The sequence below is a fragment of the Mustela erminea genome, chromosome 6 (genome assembly GCF_009829155.1).
Source record: "Mustela erminea isolate mMusErm1 chromosome 6, mMusErm1.Pri, whole genome shotgun sequence".
NCBI lineage: Eukaryota > Metazoa > Chordata > Mammalia > Carnivora > Mustelidae > Mustela > Mustela erminea.
The window spans coordinates 128105576-128130325 of NC_045619.1; the positions used below are offsets into that span (position 1 = coordinate 128105576).

At 38.0% G+C, this 24750-nt stretch overlaps 1 protein-coding gene across 1 annotated transcript in view; it reads right to left on the minus strand.

Moving 5' to 3' along the window:
• Positions 1 to 24750, minus strand: part of ARHGAP21 (Rho GTPase activating protein 21) — a 136273-nt gene that overhangs the window by 34411 nt on the left and 77112 nt on the right. Inside the window, 5 exon segments of the mRNA XM_032349643.1 lie at positions 2895 to 4791; positions 6161 to 6190; positions 12781 to 12835; positions 15370 to 15448; positions 16968 to 17060. Coding sequence (XP_032205534.1) covers positions 2895 to 4791; positions 6161 to 6190; positions 12781 to 12835; positions 15370 to 15448; positions 16968 to 17060 — 2154 coding nt within the window.

Consider the following 24750-nt stretch of genomic DNA (forward strand, 5'->3'; position numbering starts at 1 on the left):
CCTAGAATGTGTTGAAATGATAAAAAATAATTATTAAAATCACAGAATATAAGATTCTAGAATGTGATAATACAAAGGCAAACCTACTTTCTTTCCTTTTAATTAAAGGTTCCATGAGATAGCATAAAGTATATTCTCTGAAGTGTGTTTTATGATATATGTTAAACAGAGATCCTCTAAATAAAAGGATTCATGGTCAAATACTTCTATGAAAAATAGTGTTAGAAAATATACCTGGGGGGCTCTGGGTGGCTCAGCCAGTTAAGCGTCTGCCTTCGGCTCAGGTCATGATCCCAGGGTCCTGGGATCGAGCCCTGCTTCAGGATCCCTGCTCAGCAGAGAGCCTGATTCTCCCTCTTCCTTTCCCTCATCCCTGCCACTCTGCCTATTCGTGCTCTCTATCTGTCAAATAAATAAATAAAATCTTAAAAAAAAAGAGAAAATACACCTGGGAAATACAAAGTAGCATATTTATGATTCTAAGAGTCCCATAGTAAAGACAAACAAAACCTGTTTAGCTATTTAAATCTAGCATTTCTCAATTTATTTGATCACTAATTTTTTTCCTCCTTAATCAAATGGAATTAATGTTCCTAGAAAATATATCGGCAAACGTTGCAGTCTCTTTTACTCCATTTCAATGTTGATGTTTTATCCCAGTTTTATATATATATAAAATTACAGATCTATATCCCACTTATATATATAATAAAATTTCACATTTTATATGTTATAGTATATATTCATGTATATATAATTTAAAAAATAGATTGGAAAGAGAAACACCTATGGGTCAAATAACAGTTTAAAGTTCAATAATAAAAGGATTTCAATAGTGATTAAATTATGGAACTTATGCTTAATGAAATCTAAACGTTCTTTTATTGACTAAAAGTTTCTTTTATTTTATGGAACTTATACTTAATGAAATCTAAAAGTTCCTTTATTTTCTTCTTAAAAAAAGCATAAAACAATCATTAGTCCCCAGTTAATTCTATAAAATATCTAGATGATGTGTAAGGTTCCATTTTTGGCAAAGTTCTATTTTCTGAGGTTAGATTTAAGGGTATGGATATAAATATGACTACAATTTAGGTTGAGATTCCCCACAAATGTTCACAACTTGCATATATCTTATTTATAAATAATAGAAGTTCCACAGAACTTTCTCAAAAGCTGACTTTGATAGTGTTGCCTGACAGTCCAATAAGCTCAGTGTATTTAGAAAATTTCTCTTTGAGCAACTTGAAATGTTGCTCAAAGAGAAGCACACTATACTGTAAGATTATGGAGAACTCCTCATGAACTCATAGGGTAATGGGGTGAGGGCGAGTACGACCTTGGCCTCAAAAGAAGGCCCTGCATCCCACAACTCCAGGGGGCGCTCTTCACAATGCATCTATGTACATGGCGCCCTCTGGAGCTGTGCTCTGTGGGGAGGCTGAATCAGCCGGCCAAGTGTCAGTCTCTACTGCTTATTAATTGTGTCACTTTAGGGAAGTCATTTAACCTCTCTACAGCTTAAACTAAAGGCAATACTAAGGACACATACGATAAGCCTGTTAGCGGATTACACGTTGGAGCTGCACAGTAACTACCCTGAGAACTCTTCTTTTGATTTTGCTATATACTTAACCATCATCTCAAAAATTACCACTGCCCATCATTTCATCATTTCAGCTGGTATTTACTGAGTGCGTGCTACATGCCAGCCAGTGCGCTGGGTACTGAGGCTACAAAAGCGGACAAAAGATCTAAGAGCCTGGCTCTAAGGCAGCTTATATTCTAGCTCTGCAGAGAAACATGAAACCAAAAATACATCCAGCGGAAATAAGTGATCCGAAGATAAATAAAGTGGCAGACGGGGACAGAGGATGTCAGGTGCTGTGTATGTGTGTGTCGGGGGGGTACCTACTGCAGACAGGCTGGTGAGGAACAGCCGCTTTGATAAGGTCACACTTGAGCTCAGATCCCAATGCAGAGAGGGAGAGAGTCTTGTGACTCTCGACGAAATGTGTCCTGGGGCTGGCAAGTGGCAGTGCCAGGGCCTCGAGGCATGCCTGGCGTGGTCCCACAAGTGCAGGGAGCCTGGGGCAGCCGAAGACGGGAGAGGGGCTCGCAGAGGTGGAGTGGTGGTGGGGGGCACATACCAGAGGGCCCTGCAGGCCACAGCGGGATTTGGAATTGTACCCTGGGTGATGGGGAAAGTAAACAGAGGGTCTGGTCAGAGCAGTGGCATGATCTGATTTTTCCGTTTTTAAAACACCACACTGGCCGCATTGTGGAGAGTACACCTGGGGTGTGTGGGAGCAGCCACAAACCTAGGGGGACATACTAGCTCTTCTACACTGGGACACATGCTTGTAATTCGAGTTATTTTTTCCAATTCTAACCCAAGATTCACTCCAAAACAAAGTACCTTGACAACGAAGAGGGCTATTCATTCATCCCAAAGAAATAGGAAATAAGAAAGTCAAAAGCACGGTTTAAATAAAAACTGATTACTAATTATTAAAACCGTTCAACTTGGCTTTTGATTCAGAAGGATCATCAACTAGGTACCATTTGGTTTGCTGGGTCCCTTGGCCCAGACAGTGGAAGTCTGTTTCATTAAAAAAAAAAAAAAAAGAAAGAAAGAAAAAAAGAATGGAAGGAAGGAAAGAAAGTAAAGTATTGAGTAGATAATGTTAAAATAAAAAAGGAAAACTGCCACTTGACATTATTTTTGAGGGTAAAAACTTATGGCTCTAGCTTTAGCACGGTTCAGGAAACTCAGGACAAATGTTTTAAAAATCAGCGTAAAATTTTTGTGTCTGTTGCACTAGAAAGACCACCTTTCTGGAAAGATGTGTAACATATCTGACACAGTAGCCACGGACTACCCATGAGCTCACCTATGAACGGGATGGATGCCAAGGAATCCCCCGGTGGGCTGGTGCTCGAGGCCTTTCTCTCCTCCATCCGCTTTATATGGACCTCGCGGCGCGCGTCGTTGGGCAGCCAGCAGGTGGTGTCCGACCCGGTGTCCTGGTCATTCACCGCCAGGATGTAAGACTGATGCCTTAAAGGCTGTGGCGTCTGGCGACCGGATGGAGGTTTCTCTCTGAGGACGACAGTTTCTCTACTATCTAAAGTATCTGACTCCGGAATGTCAGCCTCTCGGAGATGTAAGTCCTGACTTCTCTGAGTGACAGATAATTCTAAATCCAAGGCGCCCGAGTTCTCAGTGGTCTGAGGGGCAGGCGCGACGGCAGCTCCAGATAGAGAGGGGGGTTTCCCGGGCTCCACCTGGTGATCGGGGGCACTTTCAGTTCTCAGCCATGTCTGCTGATTCAACAGACTGTTTTGATGCAAGTGATTTACTAGTCCTTGGTCTTTGACAGAAACACATGAGTTCTGGTTAAATGATGGTTTTGTGACATGCGTAGAAGGCGCTTTCAGAGAATTACTTCGGACTTTCACAAGAGGTGACCTGTCTTGCGAAACGCCTCGAGGCAGTGACATTCCACAAGTGGTTGGAAAGTTTCTGTTGGACTGCAGTGGTTTTAGATCTGGTGGCACTTTTTTAAACTGAGACACAGATCCCACTCCCCTGCCGGGCATTCGCCTGTTATCGGAATTCACAACGCTAGCAGCCACGGTAAAATTCGAACCTCGAAAAGGCTTGTGAATTTCTTGCTGCCTGGGTCTTTCATAAATCCCTCGTCTATCATCTTGTTCAGTAAATCCACTCCACTTGTAGGTCTGCTTTCGTTCTCCATTTGAATCGGGCATTTGACCTTCCGAATTGACGTTTTCTAAGGTTTCACCCTGTCCCTCGATATAATCCCAGGAACGAGTTCTGTGATTGCTAAAACTAACAGATGGAGAGGTCAGGGCTCCTTGAGATGCACTTCGTGGACAATACGTCACTAACATAGAGTCCTCCAGCCTCTCCTGGGACACACTGCGCTGCCGGATCTGAACAGACTGGGGCCCTCGATCGTGGGAGGTGCTTCGACGTCGTACCTGCAAAGCAGTGCGGTTCGGTACCACCTGGTTATAATCTGTTGTGCTCTGAGATGCCGCTCTCAAACTATCTAGTCTTTCTTGAATTGTCCGACAACCTATGTGCGATCGTCTGTTATCAATATACTCTTTGTAGGTTTTATAGTTTTTCCAGTCTATGTGCTGATGGGAATTCGGAGAATAGTGATTAACAGACACGGAAGGCGAATCCACAGCCTGAGGTCTACTGCTGGAGATTCCCTCCGAATGTCCACTGTAATTGCCAGATTTAAGTAAAATTCCCGAAGGTTCCAATGATCTGGAGCCTGCAGTCTGATGCAGGAGATGGGCGGTGGGAACCGATGACGACGGGGAAGTGGTTCTGGACACTGTTTTCAACGAGGTCTGCTCGTTCATGCCATACCTCACCTCTTCGGTTCTATGTGCAGGAACTGTATGGTTGTTTCTATTAGTTAACAAATCTACAACCTTCTCAGAAGGTACAATAACAGTCCTGACACTTTCATTGCAAACACACACTGCTGTGTTCGACTTTGCGACATCTGTGGGAGACGGAGGCACTTGTATTTCCATTCTGTAGGCCCTGCTGGGTTGCGTCAGCACTGGGGTACTGGTTTGCTGTTTGCTCGATGATGGATCTGGAGGAGATACTTCCACTGGCTGTGCCATGGCTGAGGGGGCAGATGGTAGCCAGGGGTAGCAAATCGGTGGAGGTTCGGGGATATTGCGGGCATTGCCACTGTAGGCTTCATTGCCTTTCAGGTAGGCATCTTGAGAATACGCCTACGTGCAAAGGAGAAAAAAGTGTCATTTAGGATTCACAAGAAGAAGAACAATTTCCATTCTTGCAATGGACCGTTTTGGTTTACGGTGCCGTACCTTATTCCTAAGTGGCATTCGCTAAAGCAAGCATGCAAACACAACATAAGGATGCGCCACACATTCAGAAAAGGGCTAGCGTTTCAGAAATCAAACTGGAGAATTTGCAACGATATTAATTACAACTGCCTGTTTTCTCAAAAGACGGAGACACACCAGTTTTTCCCCCCAGCCAATTAGAGATAGCTTTGGCTTCTAAAATCTTCCCCACTCAAATTTTATGATCTCCCAGCATTTGACAGGTTAAATGGCTGCCTGATAAATCTCAGCAAAAGAACATTTTGATCTTTTGCCAGAGTGAGGGTGAAGGTATTAAAAACGTTAACCAAATATATTTTTACTGTAAGCACAAGTTAAATGTGACATACTGAGCAGTGGCTTGTCAATGAATGATTACTGAGTCCTTAAAAATAAGCCATTTTGATAAATTAAGTCCTAGGCCATATTTGAATATTTAAAATATTCAAATATTTCAAAAATTTGAATATTTAAAAATAAGAGAAAACATGCATGTTTAAATTGAGCATGAAAAGTAAAGGCACGAAATTATGAAAAAACGTAATTCATCTTTCTGTATATAATTTTTATTTTTTATTTTAAGCTAATGCAAAATTATAGTGCACACATTTATTTGGTCTCTTTTACTTACTGGGAGGAGGCATTTCTCTATTACTAACAGGCAGGCATGCAGCTCAAATTCTGTTCTATTTATTATTTATGAAACTATCTAGCAACGTATTTCAAAACTTCAAAATAACTGAAATTAAAGACAGACACGCAATAAAACAGAACTAATTGATAGTAACTGAGGACTAGGTCAGCATCTGAGACACTGAGGTGTAGTATCATGTTACATATCCTCCCCTAATCAAAACAAGCTTAATTCACATCCATCATCATATCCTGTCTTTGCGTTAGACATCTAAGCTTGCAAAGCTCAAGTGCAGCCACACACACAACAGCAAAGTCCCGGGGAAAGAGAGAGGGTGAGATACTAAAAAAAAAAAAAAAAAATCCACATATAGGTAGATGTTATGTTTTAACACCAGTTATGCACAGGATTCAAAAGAAATCAAACATAAAAACAAAAACAAACAAAAAAAAGAAAATCAGATATCACAAACACAGCCCACAAATTAGTAAGATTAACATCATACTATGGAGGGTTTCTCTAAGCAAACTGACAGTTTTAACAGGTTGGCTTATTACAAATCTCTATAGAACGTAACTTAAAAAAAAAAAAGCAAGGAAATGGCTTCTGTGCATTTCTTACCAGAGCTGTGACATCCTTTGTAAACTGTAGCTAGCAGAAAATAGGAAAACATAGTAGAAGCTGCTTACTGATATAAAGACAGAATCATGTTGTCATATTGATGCTGGAAACAGCAAGCTAAAAATACATCTATACTGATTACTCTGGAAGGTACCAAGAGAAGTAAAGGGCAGTGGAGCATACTTCAGTATCCTTCTGAGCATCTTTTTCTCGGGCTTTTATCTGGTTCTTATTTGGGCTGTCTACCATTTCTGAAAGCAAAATACGTGTGGTGACAGGCTTTCCTAAGGGCTATTTCATTCCCTCGGCACCGCTGTGTGGTGATGCGCCCCGAAGCTTCCCTTCCACGAGAGCAACATTGATGCCTCTCAACTCCCCTGAGCTTCTTCCAGCTCTGCTTCCAGATGACGAAACGAATGCTCTATCATGCATTTAAAATAGTACAACCTCCTCCTTCCCGTGTGCATCGGAGCACCACCACAAGCTGTCCGCGACAGCAGCTGTCTGGACACGAGGACCGGGGAGAGAAAGGATGACTGTTGCGTTAAGTACGTTTCACTCAGAAATTCAGATCTTTTCCTGTACCTTCTGTCCTGGGTTACTGGCTTAAGAAAATGATGACTGGGTGGACATAAAAATACTACTTCCAGAGGAATTCTTTAAAACTGATAGGGAATATTAGAGAAGCCAGGATGCGTGGAAAAGCTGAATGAGTAGATTCAAGAAAGCACGCATGCTGTGATATCTTTAAGGCACGAATATAGTCAAAATACACATTTTTGGGTTATATGCCACTGACCTAACATGACTGTCTTTTTGATGCTGATTATATTCACACCAAGACTTTTCCACGCCAGGGAGATTGTGTCTGGATGAGTGAACACTCTGGGACAGTATTTCCCACAGTGTGTTTGTGCAATTTTATTACGCATCACCCGGAAGGGAGGAGGGGGAGGAGGAGGAGGAGGAGGAGGGGGAGGGGGAGGGGGAGGGGCGCTCTCTCTGCTCCATGATGTAGCGAAGGACTGACTGGCCGGCTTCCCGACTCCTCAAAACCTCTCCTGCATTCATGTATGTTGTTAGACTCAAAGGGAAATGACAAGCTTACTCGGCCAAGGAACCCATTTTTTTTCCTCAGGGGTTTTCATACAACTAGAAATTTCTGCTGGGAAGTACTGTTTTAGAACTAATAATTTAGAGATACCGCCTTTATTCAAATTTGGGGATAAGGAAGGTATATGACAGGAACAACGAAAAACCTGAAAAGGTATCTGGCATATGTCGAACATCTCTAAGATTCCTATATATCAGCTCTAAATACTAAATAGCCCATGTTTGTGGGTCCTCATTTCTGATTACTCATTTCTGAGTAAAGTTATGCCAAGTGGGTCCTCACATACGCACACAGGGACCATGCATTAACAGCAGACTAACTAAATAGAATGTTCTACGCAGACAGTATTCTGTCTAACGTAAGCAGATACAATTGAGATGAATAAAACATGAATTCATTCAAGAACTTGACTGAATTTCCTTATTCTCACAGTTCATGAGCAGTAAAAAACAGCCTGTTTATCTGTTTAAAAGTTCCTCATTCTCAGGGCACCTGGGTGGCGCAGTCAGTTGGGGGACAGACCCTTGGTTTCGGCTAGGGTCATGAGATCGAGCCCTCAGCTGCACTCAGTGCAGAGTCTGTTTAAGACTCTTTCCCTCTGTCCCTACCCCTGCCCCTGCTCTTGCTCTCTCTCTCTCTCTCTCAAGAAAAAAAATCTTAAAAAAAAATAGTCTGGGGACGCCTGGGTGGCTCAGTTGGCTGGACAACTGCCTTCGGCTCAGGTCATGGTCCTGGAGTCCCGGGATCGAGTCCCGCATCGGGCTCCCAGCTCCACGGGGAGTCTGCTTCTCCCTCTGACCTTCTCCTCGCTCATGCTCTCTCTCACTGTCTCTCTCTCAAATAAATAAATAAAATCTTTAAAAAAAAAAAAATTAGTCTGACTCGGTCAGTCCTGGGTGGGCTGGGCATGGAGCCTGCTTAAAATTCTCTCCCTCTGGCGGCGCTTCGGTGGCTCAGTTGGTTAAAGTTTCTGCCTTTGGCTGAGGTCATGATCTCAGGATGCTGGGATCGAACCCTGCATCGGGCTTTCTGCTCAGCAGGGAGCCCACTTCCTCCTCTGTCTCTCTGCCTGCCTATCTGCCTACTTGTGATCTTTGTCTGTCAAACGAATAAATAAAATCTTAAAAAAAAAAATTCTCTCCCTCTGCCCCCGGCCTGGGTTACTCTTTTCTCTCTCTCTCAAAAGCAAAAAAAAGAATTCTGCATTTGTAGTTAAAATTGTAATGAGCATATTAAATAAAATTTAGTATTAACAGTCTGGATCTTGATTCTTTGTACAGTTATCTAACAGTAACTTAGTCCCAAAATAATCTTCAAGCTCGGTGGAGTTGCATCAAAATCACTATTATCATGCCTGTTACTATTATAATACTATTATTATTGCATAATTATTGTCAAATAAATGGTAAAAACAAACAGAAAAAAAAAAAACACAAAAAACCCCCTGCAGAGTAACTAAGTTGGTAAGACTGAAATTCCTCCCTACCATTTCACCTTCAACAGGCTGACCTATTCATTTAATACCATTTTTACTTACGATAAAATAAAAAATAATTACATGTCTGTCTCTCTAATAAAATACATGCCAAACATGCCACCGTGGGGTGTGGGAAAAGGGGAGAGTGTGCCTACTCTATAGCTTTCTAAATTATTTGTAACTTTTCTATCAAGCACATAACTATTCTTATAATTATTTAAAAACTGATTTTAAAACAAACAAAGCAAACACAAACTTGCAAAATATGAAAGAAACCTCCAGAACTCCTACTCTTGCTTCCCTACTCAAGGCAGGACCACCTTCATGCACACTTGACAAATGGTTACCTAATTTTAAATGCAATATATATTGATTATGGAACTTAACATTATATATATTATATATAATATATACACATAATAATTATTTTGAAAGTAATTCTAATAAATCTTAAGAAAAACTTTAATTAAATTACATTTTCTAATTTATATGATGTATTTACAGAGTGGCAGAGCACTGGACTGAGAGTCCAGAGATGAGTTAGAACAAGAGCTCTGGCACTTATTAACACGGTGACTGTGCTAAGCCACTTAAGTCCTCACCTGGACCCAATGGCAACAAGGACTGTGGTCCAGCTGAAAGTCACAGGCTTTAGTCTCGGACCCGCCTCAGGTCACATCCTGGTGCCACTGCTTTCTTTCTCTCATCCTAGAGAAGCTGTTCAGCCTTGCTGTGTCTGACACAGAACAGCACAAAGCAGGCTCAGGGTGCCCTGGCCAAACACTAGACACACCCAAGAATCTCTGCAGCTATCAGAGCCGATCAGCTGAAAACTCAGATTTGAGTCCATTGAGTCAGTTGCTTAACAATAATGTTGTGATGGGTTCACTGAAAAGAGTGGCCAGCTCTCAGTTCTCCCGTAAGCCCATTCGAGGAAGGGTTTTCTTTAGTCAGTATCACTATTTAGGTGACTTGATGGGTGGTGGCTATTTTTTTTTTTTTAATTTATTTATTTCAGGGAGCGAGAGAGGGAGGGAACGGGGGGGGGGTGGTGGGGGAAGAGGGCGCAGCAGACTCCCCGCTGAGCAGGGAGCCCAATGTGGGGTTGGATCCCAGGACTCTGAGATCATGACCTGAGCTGAAGGCAGACGCTTAACCCCCTGAGCCGCCCAGGCGCCCCAAGGTGGTGGCTACTTCATTCATGCACAGCCAACATTCAAAAGGGTGAGGAAACCATTCTGTTTCTTTGAAAATGGAACAGAAAGTGTTTTTTATTTTGTAGTAATACCTTAAAAACATGAAACTGTCTAAAATATCAGAGTCTAAAATATTGTTGTAAAATATAAAAATGACTAGAAATGAACGTAATATACTACTCACACTGTTAATCTAGAAAATATATGTTGATTTAGCAAATGAGGCTGCCAAGAACAGGAACATTATTACCAGCACTAGTGTGGTACCAGAATGAATTATTCTTAATTTTACTTCATGTTTTTCAATATTATACCACAATTATCTGTAAGTAGAAATTTATTATTATATACTTATCCTTACACAAGTCAAACTTTAAACCAAATTCAATTATCCAAGCCGCCTCTCAAAGAGGAACTGAGCACCTCTAGAACTGTCTGGTGCACGTTCCATTTCAGGGAAAGAAAAGTCCCGGACACGGGGTCCTGCCATTGCCCAGACTGACACATACAAACTACGAGAAGCCTCCACTTGAGTAAACCACGTTCACAACGGCCAGAAAAATGTTCGTGTTTACTTTTTCTTTACAACGAATATTCAACCTCACAGTACATGTCTTTAAAAGCGTATCCTGTGGGTAACAGACCAACATAAGTACTGAAGGCCCTTCCAGAATATCTTAACCCTAGAATCTGTTAAAGGGAAGAATTTCTGCATATGGTTTTTGAAATCCCAGACTCTCTTTGTGTTGTATAATAGCCTTAAAAAAATGACCCTCATAGATGTCCCAGCTAAAACCACTGATGCCAAAAAGAAGTTGACAAGTCCTATTGTCCTTTAGGAACAATGTGTAGTAGGCATTAATTACATACACTCCTTTGATTGTCTTGTGAATTACAGTGCATTCAAATATGAATGAAGGCTGGGGTTAAATGCGAGGTTTTCTTGTATCATTGAGAGCATATGCTTGTAATCTCTTAAGATTTAAAATAATTCAAATAACATGTTTGAAAAACAAATGTTGTCACAATTTTACTAGACCCTTTTACTAATGAACTCAGATGTGTGTTTGTGCCACTCAAGTGAGCCAATTTTTTCCTGTGTTTGCAACACTTTGTATTTTGCCTTTGTTTGAAATAAATATATCTTAACTGAAACATAACACAACAGACGAATTAATCTTCTCTCCCACTGATCACAAAATTAGACAACGCTTCCTTCCAGGGCCGCTGCTCTTCATCGACCACACGGCAGTCTGCGATGGTAGTTCTGGGCTTGATTCCTGCCCTAGGAGCTCAGGACAGTGCCAGCCGTGCTGTGAAATGAGCCCTGTTGTAAACAGCATCCCACTGGTGCCTTCACCTCAGCAAGGCAAGAGTCCAGTGAAGATGAGCAAACAGTCCTATTTTGGAAGCGCATTCTGCCTTTGAGTCATTGGATTGCCAACGAGGATTCAAGGTAAAGCCTCCCCACACCTGTGCCTCCTCTCCTAGTCCTTTGTGTAGGAAGGACACCAGAGTTGATTCCCTCATCTACTTCTAATCTGGTGACTCCCGCTGCCTTCAGTGGTTATGTCTGCGGCTCTCTATTCTGCTGAATTATCAGGGCAGGTACTCTACAACTAGCTCTCTCTGCCCAGGAGAACACCCTCTGTCAGTTGCACCTTCTTGAGACTCCCCAATGCCATAATTCATTAGCCTTAAAATCAGCCCTCCCCTGATAGTCCATTAGCCCTAAAAAGCCATTCCTAAATAAAATCCACATGCTTTGAAAACACAAAGCAGATCTCCATGGATTTCAGTTAATTACATTTTGCATCAATACACTGAATCATCAGGATCAGCTTTAATGATATTTCTGTGAAAAAAATGTTTGCAGATTTACTTAGAACTCATGTTGAACTAAAGTCAAACTAATGGCTTACAAAAAAAAAGGACTACCATTTCCATTCCTACCACAAAGATTCCTTGAGTTCCCTGTTGTACTTGAATTAAAAAAAAAATTATTTGCTAAAAAAAATTTTTAAAATACAAGTTTCAGTGGCCACTGCCATTTCCTAGTTCGAGTGGTCAGCTTTCATGTGTTATTTCAAAGGTTTTGCTCATGCTGTTTTATTCTACTGAACAAAAGGCAACTGAAGAAAAGTATTATTTTCTTGAATGCAATTTCATGTATGTTACTTTCTTTTTACTTTCAGCAATATTTAAGCTCAACAAAGGAGTCAAGGATTCTATTTATTTTCTTTCTAAAAATGAGGAAAAAGTTTAGGCTAAATGTTAAAATCTTCCGTATAGTTTCATTTCCTCTTGAAGACCCTGACACACTGGTACAGACTCGTTCACTGTGAACCTTACTTCTGATAGAATGAACTGATACTGTTCCAAAACTGCTTGGTGGGTTAATTTACAAACAGTCATACATATTGAAAAATTAAGAAATGGCTTTCATAAAATTTCTACTCTCATAAGAAAAAAAAGATTCTAATTCCTGGGGATATACACTTGTACCCTGAGCTTTGCCTTCTGCTCAAAGGACTACCTAGGATGCGACATCGGGGCAAACTCATTAGGAATCTCATTCCAAACGGCAACAACAGAAGCTCACGGTCAAACACATAAAACATTCTTATGTCACTTAATTGTAAAAACTGTCAATAGTTCTTTGTTTGTTCATTTGTCTTTTGGTAAAATGTTGAGAATCCCAGACTCTGCTAAATGAATTGGAGGGTTTTTTTTCCCCCCCAGAATCTTATATTCAGTCCCCCTCCATCTTTAAAGGATCTTTATTAACATTTGAGACTATAGAACAATGCATATTTGAGTAAATAAAACTTACCACTTGGAGAATGTCTTCATCTTTTGGCATAACACTAAGTTCTAATGTTGTATCACTGAAATAAACATAAAAATTATTTTAGGGGATGTGAAAGTGTATCAAAAAGACATAAAAAAAAGATGATTTGCTCAGAAGGATTTTTTAAAACTTGCTTATGAATTTAATTTTTTTTTTAGCCTTTATTTTTCAAGCCCAAATCATTAAAATAAAAAGAAGTCACCTTCATATATAAAGCTAACTATGAATGAAAAGAACACATCTTGACATAAGTTTGAACTATTCTTAAGTAGGCAAGTCTTCTTTATAACATGTTCCTAATTTAGGAACATGAAGTATATTACTTATACTCCTGGAATAAAACTCCTCAGTATATATTTATTTACTATTTTAATTCAAGTCACAGAAAAAGCTGTAAATTTTTACCACATATTTTCACTATTTATAAAGCTAAAAATACATTCACATGGAAATAACAAAAGAACCCTCAAATTTAACATTTCAAGTAATATTAAATATCTAAATTTTGAAATAGTCCCTCTTGGCCTCACAAGTGAAGGGAACTGGAGTTTACCACCAAAACTATCAAAATGACTCATTTTAAAAAACTGTACAGCATCTCAACTATTTGATTTCTTCTCTGACTTAATTTTAGAGCCTTTACAGAAACAGCTCACATTCTCACTTTCTTTTGGTACTATAAACTGTCCAGTTAAAAATGACAGAGAAGTTTCTCGAGGTTTAAAAAAGTACAAAGGGGTAAATTATACCAGTCTTGATCTGGTATTACATTTGGAAAACGCAAGGATAGTGGACTATCCCTGTTAAGTGAGTCAGTATCTAACTCTAACAATTAGCTTTTTCTTCCCCCAATACAATCAAGAGATTAAGAAACAACCAAACAACAAAAAAGAAAACAAAACCTAATAATTTTACTAGTGTCATTTTTTGTTAGATTTGAACCCTTATCAGGTTCATAAATGCTCAGAATAGTAAACCGTAAGAACCACAGGTTCAAATAAATAATAATAAATATACAATAAATAATTAAATATGTAGGTACTTGTATTTCAATATTTGGAGTTGGTAGAAAATGCATACTGATGTTTAGTTAAATTCTTCTACAAGGATACATTTTACATTAATACCCTGCAGAATTTCAATGGCTTTGTGCTGCGTTACCCATTGGCTACCAACTGTAGACAAAAGGAACACAATTGTTTAAAAGAATATAAGATGATGAAAAAATAGTGTTTCTCTATTTTTCCAATTGCTTCATCAGCTGAAAAAAACAAGACTGTCATCCCAAAGTGTTATTACTCCAAAAGATAAACTGCACCAGTAACAAAAAAATTAATGTGGATTTTGAGGAAAATGAAGATTAAGTTATGGTTACTTTGGGAAAATATTATTTTTCAAGAAAAGATGTTTAACAAATACACTAAAAAAAATCCCTAAATTACAGGTTGATAAAACATATCAGTGTATCTATGATGATCTAAATTATTTTAAGGGAAAATAAATTGGGGTGATCTCCCCACTGCCTCTGGGGTGGCTTTAAATTCTTCACTAGTCCCCTGTTTTCTCCAGTACTTAAGATCAAATAGGGATCATTGTCAGGAACACCTAGAATCCAACATTAGAGGGAAGATTTAAGACTTGCTTTCTCTAAAAGTTTCATTATATATTAAAACAGTAAGAGTACTCAAGAGAGCCATAAATCACAATCACATCATCTAATTATAAAAATGACAATGCATTAGGGCATTCATGTAAATAACTTAGTCTATAGCATGAACTGTTTTAGACATCATTATAGGAACTTCATAAAAGTCTTCAGAAAATAATGAACTTCAATTTAATTACAATGGGATGATCCAGGCAAGGGGACCCCAGTCAAGGCCTGTTCTTGACCGGAATTCAACATGGTAACCACTTTGGCTTTCAATTTATTTATTTATAACTAAGAAAAATGTTCTCGGTGTGTGGTAAAAAGAAAGTAGGACTAAGTTATCTTTAAGGTCTCCCAGTTACTCTGTACATATTTATTTGCTTTGAGAGCTCAAAAATGCTATCATTCTGTAGCACATAGGCAGACAGATGAATTCAAAGAGAATTTCTTGCTGTCTTTGTTAAAACAAATGAATAAATTTGAGCCAAGAATATTACTCAATAAGAGCATTATTCAATAGTAAGAGTATTACTCAATAAGATATCAATAAAGATATCTGAGTAAGAGGTTTTAAAATAAAATATATGTGCATTTATTTATAATTTTATTTAACAAATTATAAATTTAATTGTCATTTCAAGCAAAAGTGAGGAATTTACAGTAAATCTAAAACATGTTGCTTTTGGATTCTAAAGGACTTTAATCACAAATCTGAGAGATTTGCTGAAGCAAAGCACCAAGTAAGCTATACCAGGTCCTTGTCCTTGACAATTCTCAAATGGCTGACCCACTTGAAGGGAAAGTCCCACGGCTCCCCATCCCATTGTAGGATATAGACAAGACTACACTGAATCTGCTTGCTCCACTGATTTATAAATATCCATTTTTGGCCAAAATAAATCGTATTTTGAGAATCTTACCTGTTCTGAATTAAAGCAATTACTTGGGAATAGGTCTTTCCAATCACACTTTCTCCATTGACTTTTATAATTCGATCACCTTCAAAGAGGAGTAAAAAAACATATGAGGAATTCCTTAAAGGTCATTTCTGACTACTTTTGAAATACTCCTTGAGTAATGTACTTATTTTCTATATGTTCTTGCTCGCTGTTTTTTAAAGTGTCTTTCACAAACATGAATCTAAATTTTAATATATTCAGCTTCTGATGAAATATAGCTTATGTCTTAAGAGCCGTTGTCAATGATGAATTTAGAAACTCTAAAAGGTATCACCAAGTGACCATGGGTATACTCTTTACGCCCCTATCATTTGTTTTCTCGGTTGCAGAACTCCTAGTTATTCCTCTGTCTATTCCGTCACTTCTATACGCTGTATTATAGCATATATATGTATGTAACATATACATATATACATATATAAATATATAGCATATATGTTATATATGCTATAAATAGTGCTATATTACAAAACTGAAATATGGGTATGCACATGGTTTTGACTTTATGTGTATTAACGTGTTCTTCATTTTAATAAAGAAAAGGGCATTTGGATTACCAATAAGAACTCAGGGGGGCAGAAAGGAAAAGACTGAGAGAGAAAAGATAAGGAAAAACTGGAAAAAAGAAAAATAAGAAGTATCTTCTGTGTGCTTATCACAGTGTCTCCACATCTTCCTGACCTCGTGAGGATTAAAATATACATGATACGTGTTAAGTAACGGAATCCCATATGGACGCTAATATACATATTACATATATGTTAATGAGATTGGAACGAGATTGGAATTATATATATGTTAACGAGATCGGAGGTTGGAACCACGACAAAAGAGATAATTAACACATCCTAGTAAATCTTAGCAACGACATCCGCTGTTTACCGTATTTATAGCTGAAAACACTACATTTTATGCAAGAGGCAGTAAGACATAGTTTTTCATTAATTCCCACTTTAAATTACTTAATGTTCAAAAACAAAAGAGTAACTATTTTAGTGTGTGTACTACATCTCTGCTCAGGTTTTATTAAAATCACATATCGCTGAATATTTTAGACTAGCTACCAGACCACAGGCAGGGAACCCTACGGAAGAAGCAGGGCTTGCCTTGCACTGGAGACCTAAGTCACTCTTCATAGTACAAATCAATTAATTCACCTCTAGCAGATAAGGCACTTCGCGAACTTGGGAGATCCAAGATTGTTTCAGTTATGTCCATAAATATCTTCAGCATTTTGCTATTTTGTAATCCTTGTCAAAATTCAAAGTATGTTAAACAGGTGCTTTTAAAAGGGCCTCCATGAGTACATTATCTAAGTGGTAACCAAAAGTGCTACTAATTTATAATTTATCTTAAGTTATTTCTGTCCAAACCCACCCATTCGGGTATCAAGAAACAAACAGCTAACCGGGTCTCACAAAAATAGTAATAAGTGGTGTGAAGACACAGGAAAAAAACATACAGAAGGAGATAAAAATACGGAAAATGAAATATAGAAGAAGGACGAAATGAAGTAGAAAAGAAACGTAAAAGTATTGTTTAAGGAAGAGTATCAGCACCTGTACACAATCCAGCTTCAAAGGCAGGTCCTCCTTCTTTAACCTGTTTAACAAATATGGTATCCATTGGTTCCAAGCGATTTCTTTGTTTTCCTATGGGAAAGAAGAAGCCCAAAGCATGATTTTACTTCACTTGATTTCATTAAAATACCAAAATATAAAATGGTATTTTAGACAATTAAGCAAAGACTTTGAATGAAGTGCTAAACACACATTTCTGAATTTGGAAGGTAAAAATCATAATTTAGGTGTTTTCATTCATTCAGACATTATTTTTTTGCTTCTGTAACACAACCACCACCAAAATAGTAACAGTGTCCATTTAGTGGGTGTATAATGTATGTAATTTACTACAGTAAAGACTATACACACCCTGAGAGTTAATTTCCATAGCACGTAAGTGTTACTACCACTATTGCATAAAAGGGGAAACTGAGGCTAGGAGAGATTAAGTCCTCCAGGGTCATATAGCTAGATTACACAGGCAGTACTCACTCTGTTGCTTGTTAACACTGTATTGTGCTAAGCACTAAGTTATAATTGTGACTAAGACAGCCCTTTCCCTTCAGGGACTCTAGTGGGAGAGAGACATACAAACAAAAAACGGCACTACAGTAAAAAAAAAAAAACAATTCTAGCCAAATATGACATATAGTCATGGCAATGACGAGCAAATAATCAACTCTGTAAGCCAGTATTTCACAAATTGCTGTCCACGGATTGTCTGCGTTAACACTGAATGCGTTTGCTAGACATCAGTGTTTTGGGGTTCAATCAGAAATCTGCGTTGCGGCGCCTGGGTGGCTCAGTCGTTAAGCATCTGCCTTTGGCTCTGGTGATGATCCCAGAGTCCTGGGATGGAGTACAACACTGGGCTCCCTGCTTTGTGGGATGCCTGCTTTTCCCTCTCCCACTACCCCTGCTTGTGTTCCTGCTCTCGCTCAGTCAAATAAATAAATAAAATCTTGAACAAGGAAAGAAAAAAGAAATCTACTTTGTCAACTGGTCTCCTAGGTGATTCTTACATACAGTGACATGTGAGAACAACCAACAGTTTCAGTTAAAACAGAAGTCAAGGATGAGACGTCAAGGATCCCAGATGAGAGGGCATTTAAGCTAAGCGATGAGCACCAAGATGAGGATTGTGGTAGGAGAAGAGCAGAGGCAGACAGTGGTTCTCAATGTATGGTCCCCAGAGCAGCAGCAATGACATAACCAGGGAATGTGTTAGAAATGCTAATTCAGGGACTCCATCTGAGCTCTATGGGATCAGAAACTTAGACTGTGAAGAGCATTCGGGTTTGGGAACCACTGAGACACAGCCCTGACTTAAAGAACATGACTGAGAAAGCAGATATATGTAGGGAGTAACAGAATAATACTCATTAAACTGCAATGCTAGGCAGAAACATGGTGTATCACAGAGGTGGCTCCAAAGAAATTTCTTTAAAAAGGAATACACATCAGTCACTCCTTCTACATACTTACTCTTTTGCATACTTGTTTACTTTACTTACTATTTACTCTGAAAGCAGTCCTCTAAAGAAGCGAATGACTAACTCAATCACTTACAATGCAACAGGACATAGTGGAAATTGCTTAAGTTTTTGGTATGTGTGTGTGTGTGTGTGTGTGTGTGTGCGTGTGTGTGTGTGTGTGTTTAACAAGGCTTCATGCTGGGCGTGGAGCCCAACACAGGGCTTGTACTGATGACCCTGAGATCAAGATCTGAGCTGAGATCAAGAGGAGGACGCTTAACTGAGCCTTCCAGACACCCCAAATTGCTTGTTTTCAGAAGCCAGTAGATACAGATCCAAATCCTTGCTTCCCCACTTGACAGTCTAGGTGCAATTAAGTAAACATTTTTACTTTACTACTACTTTTTCGTCTATAATATTAAGAGATAAGTATTCTATATTTTTACATCCTTGAAGAGTTTCTCTGAAGACTAAATAAGATACCATGTGAAAGTACTCAGCACAGCATGTAACTGATTACGTCAGTTATAATTCCTCAATAAACGTACATTTCCACTCTTCATGGTGCTTAAATGAAAACTACTGCCCTATTTTAAGTCTTTAAGAATTAAAAACTTGTAAGGTAATAAAAACACACATGCAAAGTATCTATTATCCAATTTAAAAAACTGTAAATATGTATCACATATCTTCCCAAAGAAACTTTATAGGGCCTTCTATATTCGGATGACATGAAAGTATTACAAATCCTTTTGTCATTTCGGATTAGCTATGACAGAGAGCCATGACTGCTTTCTCCATGAAGCTTTGGAGGAAAAGAGAACTGATATTCATTAAATCCCTACTTATTATAAAGAAGAATGTCCTAATTCTTAAGAGATGTTTGTTAAATTAGGGACTAACTGTTATCATTATATTATTATATTTCTATAATTATAATTATACCTGCAACTTAATTTTCAAATGGTTGGAGGGAAAAAAATAAACCAAGATACTCAGACCCCCGGATACACACACACACACACACACACACACACACACACACAAACACACACACACACACACACACACGTGGACAGATAGATAAAGCAAAGAGAGCAACATGTTAATTGTTGAACCAAGATGGACAAGGACTTTGCTGTACTTCGAAAATTATAATGAAAAGCTGGGAGAAACTTCTTGTATGTGCCAGGATTTATTTTTTTTCATAGAATGTATCACTCACTACTTAAAACTGCCTTTTTATTTGCTTGCATTTTGGTTGTTTGTCCCGCCCATTAAAATGAAGAGCAGGGATTTCTGTCATGTTCTCTGATACCCATAGTACCTAGAGTGATGCCTAGCACAGAACAGGCATTCAATAAATATTCAATGAATGAATACATTTGTTATTTAGTTTAATTCTCATAACAAGCTTCAGGGTGGAAAACAGGATCCTAAGATTAACACTGTAAGTAGGAGGAGACAGACTAAGTAATTTAGGAAAAAGGCGGAGTCGCATTTGAACCCAGGTCTAAATCCAAACATGGGGTTCCCAGTTATGTCAAAATAATTTAACTACTTACTCTATTTGTCGAGCTTTACTGAATATAAGTAGACAGTCACTTATAATTACTCTGAATGGAAAAAAGTTTCTTTTCAATATCAGTTGCTTAAAATGCAATTACTTTAGGTAATCAGGATAGGTTTCTCTGTAGCCAACTCAACATTTACAAGAGTTGGCATTTAAAGAAAATCGTCTATTTTTTTCGTAACTAGAGATCTGAAGGTTTAGTAAGTTTTGTTGAATCAAGTCATTGCTTCCATGGATTTAGATAATAATAGATTTATATAATAAAAGAGAAGAAACACTTTCCTCATTAATGTCTTTTGTCTACTATGTCTGGAAGATGATTATACTGTACTTATATTTGAAAATATTAAATGTAAACTACATTAATGAAGTCTATAAAAAAAGTTAGAAGTTGGCTGGGTGGCAATGCAGTCAATTCTGAAAATTCTGATAGAAAATTTCACTTATGCAAAATAGACATAGTCCAAAATAATTGTTTTAATTTCTATAAAAGAAATATTAATTCCACAATGATTGCCATTATAAAATCAGAGACACTGTACCATTGACAAATCTTTCAATACACTACACCTGAAAACATTTGAAGGTGGAACAGATTAAAATAGGGGCCAATCTTACAGCAAGAACTATCACATCTGCTGAGAATTATACTTTTGATTCTTGTTGTCACTTTCCTCTCAGAACTTTCTCTTTTCTTTTCTTTTTTTTTTTTTTAAAGATTTTATTTATTTATTTGACAGAGAGAGATCACAAGTAGACAGAGAGGCAGGCAGAGAGAGAGACAGGGAAGCAGGCTCCCTGCTGAGCAGAGAGCCCGATGTGGGACTCGATCCCAGGACCCTGAGATCATGACCTGAGCTGAAGGCAGCGGCTTAACCCACTGAGCCACCCAGGCGCCCCTCAGAACTTTCTCTAAACTCTGACTTGCTATTCCTGCCTAGATATTATCCAATTCCTCTGGACAACACAAAATTAGTATCCCTTAACTACTTCTTTTTAATTTTCATATTCCTTGACTGTCTTGAGTTAAATGCTTGGCTCATTAATTTTAAGGTGTGTCTTTTCTTAAGGGGAACCCTCTTACACTGCTGGTGGGAATGAAAGCTGGTGCAGCCAGTCTGGAAAACAGCATGGAGGTTCCCCAAAAAGTTAAAAATAGAGCTACCAAAAGACCCAGCAATTGCACTACTAGGTTTTACCCAAAAGAAACAAACATAGTGATTTGAAAGGGCACATGCACTCCAAGGTTTATAGCAGCAAAGGCCACAACAGCTAAAATATGGAAAGAACTCAGATGTCCACTGACAGATGAGTGAATAAAGAGGATGTAGTGTATATATACAATGGAATCTCTTACTCAACCATCAAAAGAATGAAATTTCGCCATTTGCAATGACACGGAAGGAACTAGAGGGTATTATGCGAAGATAAAAGTCAGTCAGTCAGAGAAAGACAAATATCTGATTTCACTCATATGTGGAATTTAAGAAACAGAGCAGATGAACATAGGGGAAGGGAAGGAAAAATAAAATAAGATGAAAACAGAGAGGGAGACAAACCATAAGAGACTCTTAACTACAGGAAACAAACTAAGGGTTGTTGGAGGGGAGGTGGGTGGAGGAATGGGGTAACTGGGTAGAAGGGCATTAAGGAGGCCCTTGAAGGAATGAGCACTGGGTGTTCTATGCAACTGAAGAATCACTAAATCCTACCTCTGGCACTAATACAGTATATGTGACCTGCACTGAGTTTAAATAAAAAAGTTAAAAAAAAAAAGAGTGTCTTCTCTTTGTAAGTCACACAGAGAAAGACAACTACCACATGGTTTCATTTATTTGTGGAATCCAAATAACAACACACAAACAAAAAAACAAAATTCAGAGATAAACTGGTTGTTGCCAGAGGGGAGGGAGTTTGGGGTTGGGTGAAATATGTGAAGAGGATTAAGAGGTAGAACCTTCCAGGGGCGCCTGGGTGGCTCAGTGGGTTAAGCCGCTGCCTTCGGCTCAGGTCACGATCTCAGGGTCCTGGGATCGAGTCCCACATCGGGCTCTCTGCTCAGCAGGGAGCCTGCTTCCCGCTCTCTCTCTCTCTCTGCCAGTCTCTCTACCTACCTGTGATCTCTGTCAAATAAATAAATAAAATCTTTAAAAACAAACAAACAAAAAAAAGAGGTAGAACCTTCCAGTAAAAAAGTAAATCATGGCGATAAAAAATGCAGCACAGAAAATGTAGTCAATAATATTGTCATAACTTGTGTGGTGACAGATGGTGACCACACTTATTATGGCGAGCATTTTGTAATGTATAGAAATGTCAAATCACTATGCCATACACTTGAAACTAATACAATATTCTGTTAGCTATACTTCAATTAAAAATTTTTTAATTTAAAAAAAGGATAATTTTTAAAAGTGTCTTCTTTTTAATATATTCTACTGGAACTGGAAATAAAAAAAAATTTAAGATTGTGTTATTCCATCTCTTCTGTCTTTAATTTTTTAAGTCAATAAATTTCCGGATGTGGTAAAATTAAAAGTCTGATCCTGAACTGTGTTAATTCACAAGGAAAAATGATTCCTTACTTCCCTATATTATCATCTGGCAGGGCCAGATAGCTTCCCTGGCAATTCTTAGTAAAAAGTCTCTTTTAATTCTACATCTTGTTTTATAATATCTCATTTTTTTAAGAACACCTAGGAGTGATTCAAAGAAGAACAAGAGGATGTAATGCAAAGAACTGTTAACACCTTATTTAAGTGTCATTTCCTTGACCTTGTCAAAAGAAAAGGAAAATGTGTCTTTTTAGCAAACACACATAAATCTTTCTACATTTGAGAAAAGGAGTAAAGACAACAATCTGAATAATCTAAATGGTTAAATGACAGCAGCTAAAATGGCCAGGTACAGAAAATACCCCATTTTAAGCTACTTAACATGCAATCAGTAAAGACTTAAACAAGAAGACAAAGATGGCTTATATGAATTTACTTGAAGTTGAATATTACTTTGAAATCGGTGGGGGGGGGAGCACATACTTTTACATTATGGTAAATAAAACCAGTTGGGAGAAAAATAATGAGTGAAAAGCAAATAAACAAATAAGTAACGTGTAGGTAGTAGTTGCCACCCAAATACTGGATAAATATCCAGGGAGATGTGACTTCTATCAATATCCAGGATAATATAGTAGTTAACAGCTTGTGCCTTTTATACAGATTACTTGGTTTAAAATCCTAGCTTTGCCATTTATTTTCCAGGGAGGGTTATCAAATGTTGCAAAAATTAGTTGTCTCTCAGAAATTCAGTTTAACTGGGCATCCTGTATTTTATCTGTAACCTTACCCGAGTGATTTTAGAAAAATGATTACTTGTTCCAGTTAACTCCTCTGGAGAATGAGGATGATGGTAATATAGTCCCACCTGGCAAGGTTGTTGTGAGGATTAAAAGAGATAATCCATTAAAATGCTTATATAATGTCTAATACAAGAAGGTATTTAATAAGCCTTATTACTGTGCTCGTCTGATAATAAACCTTTAGAAGGTTTACATACGGATCAGGGATAAATGAGGCCGGAGCGCGTGTTACTCTGCAAATGCTTAACCAAATACTGGTTGAAGGATTATCTCTACAAATGTAACTGTCATAATGTGAGGAAATTGAGGAATATAAATCAAGACTAAAGAGCTCTAAAGAGAAAAAGGTGGACAAAAGTAAGAAACTGTACTAAACTAATTCCAGTAACTCTGGTATGAATTACATAACCTGTTTTCAAAGAAACTGGTATCAAAACCAGACGGCCAATAGGTTGTCAGTGAAGAAAGATTATTTAAATCTGTATGACCCTCTTTTTATAGAGACTACTAATGCCAAAAATCACTTCCAACACTTAAATTATTTCAAAATCTAAACTTAGAATAAAAGCAAACAGACTCAAGCAAATGGATTATTTTAGGAAGTGACAATTTAGGGGTAGGGGGTGGCTCAGTCTGTTAAGCGTCTGCCTTTGGAATATGCCACTTATAAAGAGGACCCTATAATGAATACCCACAGAGAAATAGGTAGGTATAAGTCAGAGAATCCTACAGTTCTGGGGACAAGAGGAAAATATTTCTTAACAGAGTGAAAAAACAAATACTTTATACAAATAAATTCCATCCCATGTTTTAAACAAAAACAAAGGAACAGAAAATAATGGCTGTCACTGAGATAAAGCTTTTTAAATTCTTCTGAACTCTTGAAGATGCTACTGAACAATTTTTTAAAAATGGAACCAATCTTCTCTTTTATAATGACAGTTAACTTTTTAAGGTATTCTTTTAATTGATTTCTTCGTTGTTAAAAAAAAATCTATGTACGAGAAAACCACTGAAATTAAACTGTGCTTCAGATGAAAGTTATATAAGCCTTGGAAGAAGGACACTCTTCACAAAAGTGGAAAACTAAAGTGATATTTCACATAATAGAGCATTAAAGCTCCAAGCGTTAATTATTTAAAGAAAATCAATTAAATAGCTTATTGAAATTGATGTTTAGTTTTCAGACCAAATATAAGTGAAACCACAATGTAGATTGAAATCGATATCAAAGTTAAATCTAAATAATGAAAAATGACCTCAACTTCTTTTTGATGGGTAAAAGATTGCCACAGGGGGGAAAAAATTAGGGCACAAATAAGAATTTATTGACCAAAAGTTAGGAATTAAGAATCTTTTAAGGCAGAAAATAAA